At 55.4% G+C, this 13,356-nt stretch overlaps 1 protein-coding gene across 1 annotated transcript in view; it reads right to left on the bottom strand.

The window, feature by feature from the left end:
* Positions 1-2,699: 2,699 nt before the first annotated feature.
* The window catches only part of IFT27 (intraflagellar transport 27), a 20,277-nt gene continuing 9,620 nt past the window's right edge, over positions 2,700-13,356 (bottom strand). The window contains exons 4-6 of the mRNA XM_039246068.1: positions 10,948-11,065; positions 9,935-10,044; positions 2,700-2,908 (exon numbers count right to left, since the gene is read on the bottom strand). Of these exons, the coding sequence (XP_039101999.1) occupies positions 2,810-2,908; positions 9,935-10,044; positions 10,948-11,065 (327 nt within the window). The 3' untranslated portion in view covers positions 2,700-2,809. The remainder of the gene's footprint in view (positions 2,909-9,934; positions 10,045-10,947; positions 11,066-13,356) is intronic.

Raw genomic sequence — 13,356 nt, 5'->3', positions numbered from 1 at the left:
CCCATACACCTAGCCTGTGCTCACCGGAGACCCCGGTGCCGAGTGCCGGGGACAGAAAGTGGAAGGTGGGTCCCCTCTGAGGGACCAGTGAACGAGCTATGCCTAGAAAGTACCAGTCGCTCTGCTCTCTCTCAAAGCTCGCTTCAACGTCATCTCGGGAAGGTCTTTCCTGACCCCCTGTTTCATAGTGGCACTCACCCTCCCCGGCTCCCCCTCTGCTCTCTTCTGCTCCTTCACCATCTGTCAGATGGTAATTTCCCTGCTTAGCTGGCCCTCTCTCTCTCTCTCTCTCTCTCTCACTCTGCTAGAGTGAGGGAAGGGGTTTTTGTTTTACTCGGTGACTAATCCCCAGTTCCTAGAGCAGGGACTGGCACATAGTAGGTGTTCAGCGAATGTTGACTAAATCTGCAGACCTGGTGTGCATCTCCTAAATGTTTGCTGGGAAGGGGCTCTCTGGGCAAGTGAAGAAATTGATGACCACTGACTAGATTCCCCAAATAGCATGGGGGGGGGGGCACCGAGAGTCCAAAAAAGCTATGCTGATTTCCACTGGCTTTCTGTTGCCTTTGCAATCAAATCCAAATTCCCCCCAGGCACTTCCTTCTGCACTTCCCGGCACATGCCAGACTACACCTCACTAGCCTTAAGTTCCTGGACGCTCCAAGCTCGTTCACACCTCAGGGCTTTTGCACTTGCTGTCCTTGCTACCTGATGGCTTGTCCCTCAGGCGGTCCCATGGCTGTGGGGCCTCGGCTCCAATGTCCCTTTTCCTTAGTTACCCCACCACAGATCACAGCTGCATCTTATTGTCTGCCTAGCACTTAGCAAGGTCTGAAACTATCTCGATCATTTATTTACACAACGTACTGGTTTATTGGAGGATCTCGACCATCTTACTTCTCCTAATTGCTTTATTCTGTCACACTCTGTTGAGCCCCCCGCTTCCCACTGGGGCTTCATGCGGGGCGATCCCACACAACGCAGGGGCTCTCGGTTATGAGAACTCAGACCAGACCAGCTCAAAACTCGGTCTTGGCTCAGAGCTCCTCTACAGGAGGGGCGGGAAGTGGGGAGCAAGAGCGCGGTCTTGTCCTCTCTCTGGGGTGACTCGGAGCAGAGGGGTCCGGGGAGGGCAGCTTCTGTCTCCCTGGCCTGCTTTCGGTCTGTTTCCATTTGCATGCCAGGCTCTTGTGGCTGGCACTCAGGAGGGTCCTCTGGGGGTGGTCCCCTCTCGCCAACACCACATCTACCCTCCCTCCCTCCTCTTGACCGCTCCTCGCTCTTCTACAAACAGGGAAGGGTAAAGCGCACGGCTGGGGGTGGGGTGGGGGTTTCCTGGCGCCTCCATCACGCCCTGGGGGAGGTGTCTGGCCCCCAGCCTTTTGTCCTCTCTTTGCCACAGCTGTGGGTCCCAGTAACCCATGCTGGAGCAACTGGAAATGTCCCCTCCGTGCCTCCTCGGTTGTTTCTGGAAGGTTCTGGGCCACGTGACACGAGATCTGCAGCTGGGCGGTGCAGGCGCCTAGAAAAACGCCCCGCATGTTGTAGGGAGGGCTCAGTCGGAAGCCTGCTGTGGCCACTTGGCGTTCGTGTGAGGCCACTTCTAGAGGAAGGGGCGGGGAAGGGCTGGCGTGCCGACTCCGCGCGCCCGATGTCTTTCACCCGTTACTTCTCGTGGTGCCCTTGAGGGGCAGCCTCACCGACCACGTTTGCAGATGGGAAGACTCCCACCCACCCCAGGCCACGCCAAGCCAGGTGGGGGGTGGGGGGTGGCGGGGAAGGGGCAGCGGCTGCGAGCAGGGCTCTGGAGTCCAGCATCGTGGTCTAACACCCCTTGGCTAAGTTATTTAATTCTGCCTCCAGCTTCTCATCTGTAGAAGTGGGGCGAGAAGCCTGCGCTGCAAGGATTAAATTAGCCAATATACGTCATGTGCTTAGCGCAGGCAGAGACGCAGCCGGCCATAAACGGGACCCACAGTGATTTTCGTGACCACCACTGGCATCAGGACAAACCCAGGTCTGTCCACCCCGGAGTGGGCTCTCTGCACAGAGCGGGAGGGGGGCAGGCTGAGGGAGGGCGATGAAGCCCTCGGGGGCCGAAAGAAGCCAAAGGCCCCCCGGGGGCGGTGACAGGTGGCCTTCCCGGCCAGCCCGTGGCCCCCAGCCCTGATGTAAGAGGCAATGACGAGCCTCTGGGAGTCTTTAATCAGGGGAGCAGGAGGGTGCATGTGGGGTTTTAGGAAGATTAATCTGGCAGCAGGCACAGGATGGAAGAGAGTCAAGCTTAGCACAAAGAATCATGACGGCTGCCCGGCTCTGAGAGGCGGGTCAGTAAGGGAAGGTGGCCTGGTTCTCGGCTCCCTGGGCACTTGGGGTTCCCGGCAGCTGGGGAGAGGCCGGCAGAGAGCACTGTCGGGTCAGTGACAGCAGCGCCTGCAAGGGCTCTGGTACGTGGATGGCACAGCAGGCAGCGAAGTGAATCCGTGATTTCAAGACAGTGACGGCCCCTCCCCCGCGCGGCCGCTTCCCAGCTGACATCCCGGTGTGGGCCGCGCTCGGTGCAGACCCTCCAGGGCGGGCAGGACCACCGACTCTAACGAGTGCAGGGCCACCAAGGTTCTCCCCAGGCTGCTCTGGGATCTGGCGGCCAAGGAGCAGGACGGAACGGGGGCTGCCCTGGCCAAGAACGGAAGGAGCTGTTGCTTCTACATCTTATTTTATTTGAAGCCGTCATGAGATTTTGGATCTCATCCCCGAGGAGGCTCCCCGGGCAGCACGGCGCCTGGTGAGGCACAGCCCACCCCGGCTCTCACAGCAGCGCCCGGAACACCTCCACCTTCTCGTGGTACAAGTGGTGGAACTGCTTGGCCAGGCAGTGGAAGGGAGCTTCGTAGTTCTCCATCTCCTTCTGTAGACACAAGTTTAAGAAGCCGTGGCTGTTATGGGATCATCGAGACCGGGAGCCGGCACTCCCTCACTCCCACCTCACGTCGCTGCCTGTCCCCTCCCCGGCAGGGCCTGCGACTCCTGCACCGTTTTTGCAAGAAGGACACGGAGATGCAGGTTGGTTAAGGTAACGGGCCAAAAGCCACACACCCGTCAGTGGTGAAGTTTGGTCTGCACCTAGATGTTTCTAGAGCCTGTACTTTTGGGCACACTCACCACGTGTGATGGGAGATTAGAATGAGACTCTTCCGCCCTTGGGTTTGACTGGGGCCCCAAAGGCCAAAGCGAAATAACGGCAAGGATGCCCACAGTCACCTCAAGTCAGGCAAGGCTGTGGCACTGACCCCTGGGGTGCCTCTCCCTCACCCCAAGCCCAGCAGGAGTCTCCCAGAGGAAGCTGAGGCCCAGGGGCTCAGGCCAGAGCTGGAGGCAGGCCTGGGAAGCATCGAGGTCCGCCTGGGGCCGGCTGCTTTGAGGGCCCAGCCAGGAGACGGCCGCAGCAGCCCTGCCCTGGACCAGCGGCGGCCGAGTGGGGAGCTGGCCTGGCATGGCCTTGAAGGGACCCCGCAGGGACACGCTCCAGGAGGGCAACCGCCCCAACAAGAACAGAGGCCCAGGGAGCCAGGGAGCAGGCGGGCGAGGAGGGGTCGCCTGTCATCTGCAGGGGATGGGAGGCTCAGCCATTGGGCCCAGGAAGGGGTGTCCCGGCCTGGGGGGGCCAGACTGACACCCGACAAACCCAGAGGGGCCGAAGCAGGACCTCTGCCCACTGGTCTGACTTCCCACGGCGGGTGTGGCCAGAGGCGCAGATGCTAAGTCATTAGGGGCCTTCAGTCACCCAGCACCATGTGTGTTCGTCACTGAAACGAGTGTTTTGTGACTAAGGGTGCCCAAAGGACTTTTTGTTCTCGGAGAGATGAGAAAGGTTCCGGAAGTGGCCCTCGGCTTTCTCTCTGGGGATGGGGGACGGGGGAGGGGGAAGAGCCAGCCCTCCAGGGGAGCATGGATGAGCTCTAGGGGGAAAGAGAAGGGTCGCCTCTCCACCTAGCTATTGCTCTCATTCTCCATGTGCCCGTGGGCGTCTTTTACTTATTCACTTTTTTTTTTTTTTTTTTTTAACAAAATAAGTGGTCAGAAGAAAGAGCCCACTCCTTTGCTCCTTCCAGGGCAGAAGCTCAGCTGTGGACGTAAGGGAATGGGTTTTCACACAATCTTGGGCCAATGGCCCAGGTGCAGGCTAGACAAGAGGCAACCATATACCCTCAACGAAAGGGAAGGATTTCCAAACTGAAGAATGTTCGGGAGTCATCGGGCCCACTACTCTCATTTTGCAGGGGCACAGTCTGCAGCCCGGGGCAGGGGGACGGCAGTGCGGTAGAGGAGCTGGTGCGTGCAGAGCAGGGCCAAGGATTTGAACTCCCCAACTTTCCGCGTCACCAGCTGGGGCGGCGGATCTCACGGAAACCAGTTCTCACGGATCATGCTACCTGGGCGTTCTCACAAGGGACATGCCAACGTGAAGGAGACAGGTTGGCGGAGAGCAGACGTGGGGGGGCCCGTGCTGAGGAAGAAGGGGGGAGTCCGTAGCCGAGATGAGAGCCTGCACTAAGGCCCCCACCATCAGGGGCCAGCAGCCCTCCAGTCGGGCAGGAGAGATAGTCAGTCACACCTGCAAGGCACCTTCAGCTGCACAGAGCATAACGTCCTGGACACCATCAATGTTAAACAGTAAAACGTTACACTGGCTGAAAGCATAGTTAGGTAATGGGCACAAAGAGAATGAGGCTGACGCAGGACACACACAGGGATTTCTAAACAAATTTGAAAGCTCCCGGAAGCAAGATCTGGGGGATGCAGACATAACAACTTATGGACTCCAGTGGAGACGAGCCTCTGTCCACACCAGGGGGCACTCCCAAAGTTGCAGATATAACGGAACCACTTTCTGAGTGCGTTAAGAGGGTTTGCCAATGACAGGAATCCTGGGGTCCTTCTGTTAACTAATCATAACGTCACTGACATACCGCAGAGGACGTCTGCCTTGTGCGAAAGATCCTTAGAGCAGGCTCTCAGACCAATGTTCACTCTGGCCCTGAGAGTCCCAAAGTTGGTTCTGTGGGAGGCCAGAGCTCCTTCTAGAAGGTTCTCAAGCTAGCCTGGCCTGCATTCTAGTCCTGGTTTGACTGCTCATAAGCTGGGCAGCCAGGGAGAGCCACATGACCTTTCTTTTTTTTTTTTTTTTTTTTAATATTTTTATTTATTTCTAGGAGAGAGAGAGAGAGAGACAGCGTGAGCAGGGGAGGGTCAGAGAGAGAGGGAGATACAGACTCTGAAATAGGCTCCAGGCTCTGAGCTGGCAGTCAGCACAGAGCCCAATGCGGGGCTCGAACCCACGAACCGTGAGATCATGACCTAAGCGAAAGTCGGACGCTTAACCAACTAAGCCACCCAGGCGCCCCGCCACATGACCTTTCTGAGTCAGTGGATAATGTGTGCAAACACCTAGCCCGTAGCAGGCACTCAACAAACGTCAGCTCCCCACCCTCCCCACCCGCAAGAGGAGCCCTCCTCAAGAAGGAGGGGAACCTTCTTGAACTCGCTTTGTGTTTCATGTGTCCTATGCTGATGGATACTTTTTACTTTTATATTTTGACTTGCTTAAAATGATGCTTCTTAAGTTTCTGGTCTGAAAATGTCTAGTCTCGAGGAGTGTCAGAAAGTCTAAGAGGAACCGCGAAAGACCCCAAATGGCCAAAGCGACTGTGGGAATGAACAACAAAGTTGGAGGTGTCAACATGTCCTGACTTCGAACTATACTGTAAAGCCATAGTAATCAAAACACTATGGTCCTGGCATAAAAACAGACATGAAGGCCAACGGAACAGGATCGAGATCCCAGAAATAACCCCCAGCATACACGGGCAACATATTTGACAAGGGAGCCAAGAATATACGATGGAGAAGAGACAGTCTCTGTGACGATGATGTTGGGAAGACCCATGCAAGCGAACGAGACTTTCACACCATTCACAAAAATAAACTCAGAATGGACTCAAGGTTTGAACTGAAGACCTAAAGCCATACAAGTCCTAGAAGAAAACATTGGGAAAAAGCTCTTGGACATGGAACTTGGCAATGATTTTATGGATATAGTAGCAAAGCACAAGCCACAGAAGCAAAAATCAACAAATGGGACTACATCAAACTAAAAAGCTTCCCGCACAGCAAAAGAAACAACAAAACAAAAGGGTAGGGGCGCCTGGGGGCCTCGGTCAGGTAAGCGTCCGACTTTGGCTCAGGTCATGATTTCATGGCTCGTGGGTTCGAGCCCCGCATCGGGCTCTGGGCTGACAGCTCGGAGCCTGGAGCCCGCTTTGGATCCTGTGTCTCCCTCTCTCCCTGCCCCTCCCCTGCTTGTGCTCTCTCTGTGTGTCTCAAAAATAAATAAACATTAAAACAAAACAAAAAAACGAAAGGGCAGCCTATGGAATGGGAGAAAACATTTGCAAACTGCACATCTGATAAAGCGTTAATACCCAAAATATATAAGGAACTTGGATAACTCAATAGGGAAAACATAAATAATCTGACTTTAAAATGGGCAGGGGAGCTAACAGACATTTTTCCAAAAAGGATATTCAAGTGCCCAAACGGTACATGAGAAGGTGCTAGACACCACTCACCCGCGGGGAAATGCAAATCGAAACCAGGATCAGATATCATCTCGCACTTCTTGGGATGCCTATTACCTGAAAGAAGAGGTACCACTAGCAGGTGCTGTGGGAGGACCAGGATGTGGAGGGAAAGGGAGCCCTTGCACTGCTGGTAGGAATGCAAACTGGTGCAGCCACTCTGGAAAATGGTGCGAAGTTTAAGTGAACTGTTGAAAAGAGAACGGTGACTCAACAATCCCGCCTCTGCGTAAATACTCAAAGGAAATGAAATCACTGCCTCGAAGAGACGTCTGCACCCTCATGTTCGCTGCAGCACCATTCATAACAGCCCAGATACGGAAACGACTTCAGTGTTCGCCAACAGATGAATTAAGGGCACTGTGGTCTGTGTATGTGCATAATGGAACACCATTCAGCCACGAAAGGGAAGGAAACCCTGCTCTCTGGCACAACGTGGCTGAACCTCAAGGGCATGACGCTAAGTGAAAGGAGTCAGACAGAGAAAGACAGATACTGCACCTTCTCGCTTGCACGTGGAATCTAAAGAAACCAAAGTCACAGAAGCACAAAGGAGATGGGGGGCGTTGCCAGGGGCGGTGGGGGAAATGGGTGAAGGCGCCAAGTCCCAGTTTTAAGATGAGTAAGTTCTGGGGACACCAGGGGCGCTCGGTTGGCTAAGCGTCCAACTCTCAGTTTCCGCTCAGGTTGTGATCTCACAGTTCGTGGGTTCGAGCCCCACATCAGGCTCTGCGCTGGCGGCATGGAGCCTGCTTGGGATTCTCTCTCTCTTCCTCTTTCTCTCTGCCCCTCCCACACTTACGCTTTCTCTCTCTCAAAATAAAATAAACTTAAAAAAAAAAGAGAGATGAGTAAGTTCTGCAGATGGAATGAGAAAGGAAGAAAGAGAGTCAAACCATCTTGGGCATCCCTCCTTCGGGCCTGCAGGACCTCACCGCTGCGCGTGGTAAGGAGAGTGGAGACAGGCTCTAGGTGTCAGGACTCAGCCGCGTCTCAAGCAGCCTGGCTTATATTTCCTCTTTAATTACAGCTTTCGTAACTAGCGTCAGCTCGGGGGACTAGTTAACTTACAGTTAATACCAAGTGCTTAACTGCAGCCTCCTCAAGCATAATTTATACCCACACGATTTGAGAGCGAAGCAACACACACCTACACAGAGTTTTAACCCGCAGCCCAGCGGTCTGTGACGGCTACCGTGTTGGGGGGGGAAGTGTTAAGTTTTGGGTCCCACCAAGAGTTCTGGGGACCACGGGATACTGGGGTGGGGAGGCCATTTCACAAATGTGAATGGAGGCAGAGGGAATACTAAGATACAGCAAGACCTTGGTTTGCAAGCATAATTTGTTCTGGAAACATCCTCATCATCCAAAACACTCCTATATCAAAGCGAATTTCAAGAACCACTGACTCAGGTGTGATCATGTGACGTTTGGCGTCCCATCCTACCCGTATTACAAGACATTGCTCATTTGCCAAGTTAAAATTTATCAGAAATGTTTGCTCAGGGCGCCTGGGGGGCTTGGTCGGTTAGGCATCTGAGTCTCAGCTTCAGCTCAGGTCATGACCTCACGGTTTCATGGGTTCAGGCCCCGCATTGGGCTCTGCACTGATGGTGTGGCACCTGCTTGGGATTCTCTCTCTCCCCACCTCTCTCTCGGCCCCACCCCTGCTTGCGCGGTCTGTTTCTTTCAAAAGAAATAAATACACTTTAAAAAATGGGAAAAAAAAGTTTGCTCGTCTTGCGGAACATTCGCAGATCAAGTTACTCGCAATCCAAGGTTTCACCGTATGGCTTGATGTGGGTGGCACAGCGGACCGAGGGCACAGGGCACGAAAGATGAGAAACCCCCTATACTAAAAAGCCCACGCATCTGAATTTCATTAGTATAGCATTTGTGATCATTGGGCCAGAAGGCAAGAGGGACATTTACCTTTGTAGAATCTAGGAACACAATAATTTGAGGGAACCATAGTCTACAGAACATTACTGGGGGGAAGAGTTCCGTGTAAGAAAGCAAGTATTTACTGGGTGTATGCTATATAATTGGGCCAATGTTTTCATATTCCCCATCTGACTTAATTCTCCTGTTTGTCACTTAACGAGGAATATATTTTATGATCCCCATTTTACAGGCGAGGAGCCTGGGGCACCAACAAATTAACGAACGAGCCAAGGGCCCCACAGTTAGTTGAGCTACTTCAACATCGGCAGGCACACCATTTGCCTTCACCCGCTACACTTTCCCAAGGAAGCAGGCTGCCGGGGAGGGGGGATGGGGGGATGTAAAAGGTTCACATCCGCACGGCAAATGAAGAGCAACATTTGCCAAGGTTTGTAATCGCGATGGCAGAAGTGCCTGTAGCCTCCAGGCTATGAATGAACTTGCCCGCTGATGCTTCTGGGGGTCCAATTATCAGGCCCGGGGCCCACAAGGCCGGGAGTGAGGTTCAAGGGACAACCACTGGCGTTTCTGGCTGTGCGGGGCCCGGCGAGTCTCCGTGACAGCCCTGGAGAGGGGCGTCACAGCCAACCCGGGGGCCCCTGCTGCCTCTGAAATGGATGTTTTTGGGCCACTCCTTCAAGAGCAAGCTGTCACTTTACCCCTCTCCATAAGGTCTCATTGGTGCAGCCTGGGTCGCACGCCTGAGCCCGGCTGCTGGGAGGCTGGGGCTTCGAGTCTCGAACAGAGGAAAGGGCTCCCCAGTGCTGGGCGGCCAGCATCGTGCTACGGTGCACTGAGGGTGCCGGCAGCAGGTCCCTCGGGCTCTTGTCCCCTTTCACAAGGACTCCTGCTCACTCTAGGAGGAGGATACTTTGTGGCCTGGAGTCCCCCTGCGGCTGCAGCAAGGTGGGACGGGGAGCCATGGCTCATAGCTGTGGCTCACCGCTTTCCCTGTCATGTGACCTTGAGCAAGTCCCTTCACCTCCTCAGCACGGAAGCGGGGGTTAGGCCCATGGTCCCGCGAGGACCGTGAAATACTGTCCCGGCAGCCCCGTAATCCATACCACCTCACGCAATTGCCAAGGGTCGCTGCAATCGAACGCAATGCACTTGGATTTCTTATTAACTGAGATACAACTTTTCCCAGGCCGGCCAGCCCGTCTGCTTTACTGTAGCGCGCACAGCTCTGGCTCTGTTGAGAAAAGATCCCGTACCAGGAACGGGAACATCAGTTCCAAATCAGAACCTGCACAGGGCGGAGGATCGACTCGATGCCCGTGAGGTCATGTGAGACGCCACCCACGGCAGAGGCCCACTGCAGACTTGGCCGCGGAGCAAGCCGGGGTACTTACCACGGAGGTTTCAAAACATTCCAGGCCTTGGCCCAGGGCCCACGCCCGGGCCTGCGCCGAATCCACCACCCGTCTGCTGGCCAGGTCTGTCTTGTTGCCCACCAGCACACCTGCTCGAAAGAAACAACCAAAGCATCACCTTGAACTGTGGCAGCCCGGGGCGGGGGCGGGGGTGGGGGTGGGGAGACAGCTGGAGACATAAAAGAGCAAAGCACACGAATTTGAGGGGTGTAAAACATTGGGAGAGGCTGCCTGATTGGAGGTGGCGAGCACAGGGAGAGAGAGAAGCTTCGGAGGGCCGCAGGGGAGCGGGGTGGGGGATGGGGCTTCACTCATCACACACAGCTTTTGCTCAGCCCTTTTCCTAGACTCCCTGCGGACCTGTCTGCCTTGTCTCCTTACGGCTGCAAAGCCCGGGCCAAATTTATGTGAGCGTTCCTGATCATTCCTAGCACATGGAGCAAACGTTAAAAATGGTCATTAATACTAATCTAAGGACTGGGCTCCGAGTCAGGGACTCAGAGGTAATTTAGTCCCGTTCCCAGCTGCATCAGCTGCAACTAATTTCTGAGCCCGTCTCTGGAGATCGCTTTCGCTGGTCTCTAATGAGGGGAATTTGTTGATCTCACATAGGGATGAAAAATAAACTGATTTAAAGCATTCAGAAGTGACAATAGGACTTGAATGTTTACTTGCACCCCACATGCAGGAGAAAATGAGGGATTCATCCCCAGGGCCAGCTCTCAGAAATAAGAACTCAATCACGTCACCGCGCCTTCCCCATGTCGAGTCTCCTCTCCTTCACCTCGCAAGGGTGGGTGGGTGGGGGGCACGATCTGCCCATTTTACAGACTCGCGGAGGTGTGGGGTGACTCTGCCAAGAGGCAGAGCCACTGTACGATCCAGACCGCCATACTCGAAGCCAGGGGCACCCCGTTTTACACCCGTAGCCACCTCTGCAATGACCTTGTGCTCGGGAACCTGGGGGACAGAGGTGCTCCTGGAAAACCTACCTGGGAGGGAGGTGCCTGGGGCCTGGGACCGGGCCTTCTCCAGCCACTTGCTGCAGTTGGCGAAGGACTGCTCGTTGGTCACGTCATAGACGAGACACAAGACATTGGGACTCTCCCACTGTGCGGGACAGACGGGATGAGCACATGTCAGTGGTGCACGTGATTCCTAGGCTGGGACAAGACCTGGCCTTCCAAGGGAAGGGACGGGGCGGGGTGGGGGGGGTCACCTCTCCTAAGGACAAGAGTCAGGAAACGGAGCCAACCCGCAGGAGTTGAGTCGAAGAAAACAATTCCCCCAAAAGAACGAGTGGGAGGGCGGGGGCTCACCTCTGCGCCAGGCCATCTGCTGGGTGCGTTCTGTGCATGGTTGAGAAACTTCCAGACCCTGCAGGGCCAGCCTCAATATCCCTACTGCCTCGCTAAAGACACTGGGTTCAGAGAGGGTAACTGACTTGCCCAGATCAGACACGCGTTAAAGACTGGGGTAGGACGGAGGCGTTTTTCCCCCCAGAAATGCTCAGGCGTGCCACTGCGTTCGTTCATTCATTCCTTGTCGCATTCTTTGCCCGCTTTCATGCAAGTTATTATGTTTTCCTGCTTTGCAGGCCTAATAGGCATCCTTTGTTCTTTTTTTAAATATTTTTATTTATTTGTAGGAGAGAGAGAGAGACAGCGTGAGCAGGGGAGGGTCAGAGAGAGAGGGAGACACAGACTGAAACAGGCTCTAGGCTCTGAGCTGGCAGTCAGCACAGAGCCCGACGTGGGGCTCGAACCCACGAACCGTGAGATAATGACCTAAGCGAAAGTCGGACGCTTAACCGACTAAGCCACCCAGGAGCCCCTAGGCATCCTTTCTTCTATTAGCCGCCCACGGGAAGCTCGTTTGCCTGCATCTTCTTAATAAGGGCTGGCTTTTCAAACCGGAAAGGGCACCTTCTACTTCTCCTGCAGTGTGTCACCCTGACCCAAACCAGACCAACAATGCGACAAGGCTCACCATCCCAATTAAGAACCAGGGCCGTGCCCTTGAGGCTTGTCACCTTCAGGGGCTGCTCAGAGCCCTGGGACGCCCTGTTGCCTGGCTCAGGGGCACAGGACAGCCCTGCTCAGGCTGATGCCTGTCCTGGTGCATGAATCCCTTGCTGTGCCCCAGGCTCCGGGGACCCTCCCCTCCCCCCCGTCCCGTCCTGCACCGTTACAGCCTGGTTTATCGCTGGTGTATCAGTAACCCCCAGGGTGTGGGGAAGAGTCCTTTCCCTCCAGTTGTCCTTGGAAGGCCAGCCCAGGACTGGCTTTCGAGGGCTCGCTCCATCCCAAGGCTACACTGCCACTTTGACCGAGCTCGGTGAACCTTCGCTCGGCAGACTGACTCGAGGACTCTCTCTTGATCTCCCCTTTTGTGGATGTAAAAGACACCTCCTTGCTCTAGGCCTCAGTGGGGCCACCCAGGATGGGCCGGGGATGGAGCCGGAGCCAGCACAGGAGCCCCGAGTCCGGGTGTGAGCTGATCAGTGTGCAGTGGCCCTGACTTGCCCAGACACATCTTCCCTTCTGCCCAGCAGGCCAGCACCCAGGGCGAGGCCGTGCACCCAGCAGGCACGCTGCAGACGCCATGGGTAGATGCATGAAGCCAAGCCCAGGAGAGATGACAATCATGAGATCTCCATGTCTTAGACAATGAAAAAGGGGCAGAGCGCGATTTCTATTAAAACGGGCTGTTCTTGGAAAGGCAGGGGAGGGCTCGGGAGGGCTCACACCTTCTACTCCGCTCACTGGCCCAGATTAGCGGAACGGTTACTTTGGAAGGTACAGCAAGCGGGATCCCGAGAAGACGGCTGGGTGGGCAGGATAAGCACAGGGTGGCAGCAGGGACAGGGGACACCGGGCCCAGGGCCGGGCCGGGCACGTCAGCCTGTTGCTACAAGAAGAAGGAAGTATTTGCTCCTGTCCCAGGAGGTCAGGGAGTACTGAGAAGAGGGGCCCAGAGTGCCGTGGGGACTGAGCCACATGACTCCAGCACATTCTGAACCCTGGCCCTTCCAGCGCTGGGGGAGGGGGAATCACATGCATGAGGCGGTCCTCCAGGCCAAGAAGCCACAAGTCCCAAGGCTGGGGGGGGGATGGCCCTTAAAGAACTCCGCCTTAGAAGCTCCTCCAGGCAGCCAGGCTGCAGTGACATTGCTAGAAAGCAGCGAAGGGGGGGGGGGCGCCTGGGTGGCTTAGTCGGTTAAGCGTCTGACTTTCGCTTAGGTCATGATCTCGCGGTTCATGGGTTCGAGCCCCGCGTCGGGCTCTGTGCTGACTGCCAGCTCAGAGCCTGGAGCCTGTTTCGGAGTCTGTCACTCCCTCTCTCTCTGACCCTCCCCTGCTCACGCTGTCTCTCTCTCTCTCTCTCTCCTAGAAATAAAT

This window comes from Hyaena hyaena, unplaced genomic scaffold (assembly GCF_003009895.1).
Source record: "Hyaena hyaena isolate Hyena2069 unplaced genomic scaffold, ASM300989v1 scaffold_280, whole genome shotgun sequence".
NCBI lineage: Eukaryota > Metazoa > Chordata > Mammalia > Carnivora > Hyaenidae > Hyaena > Hyaena hyaena.
This window is presented reverse-complemented; position numbering and strand designations above follow the sequence as displayed.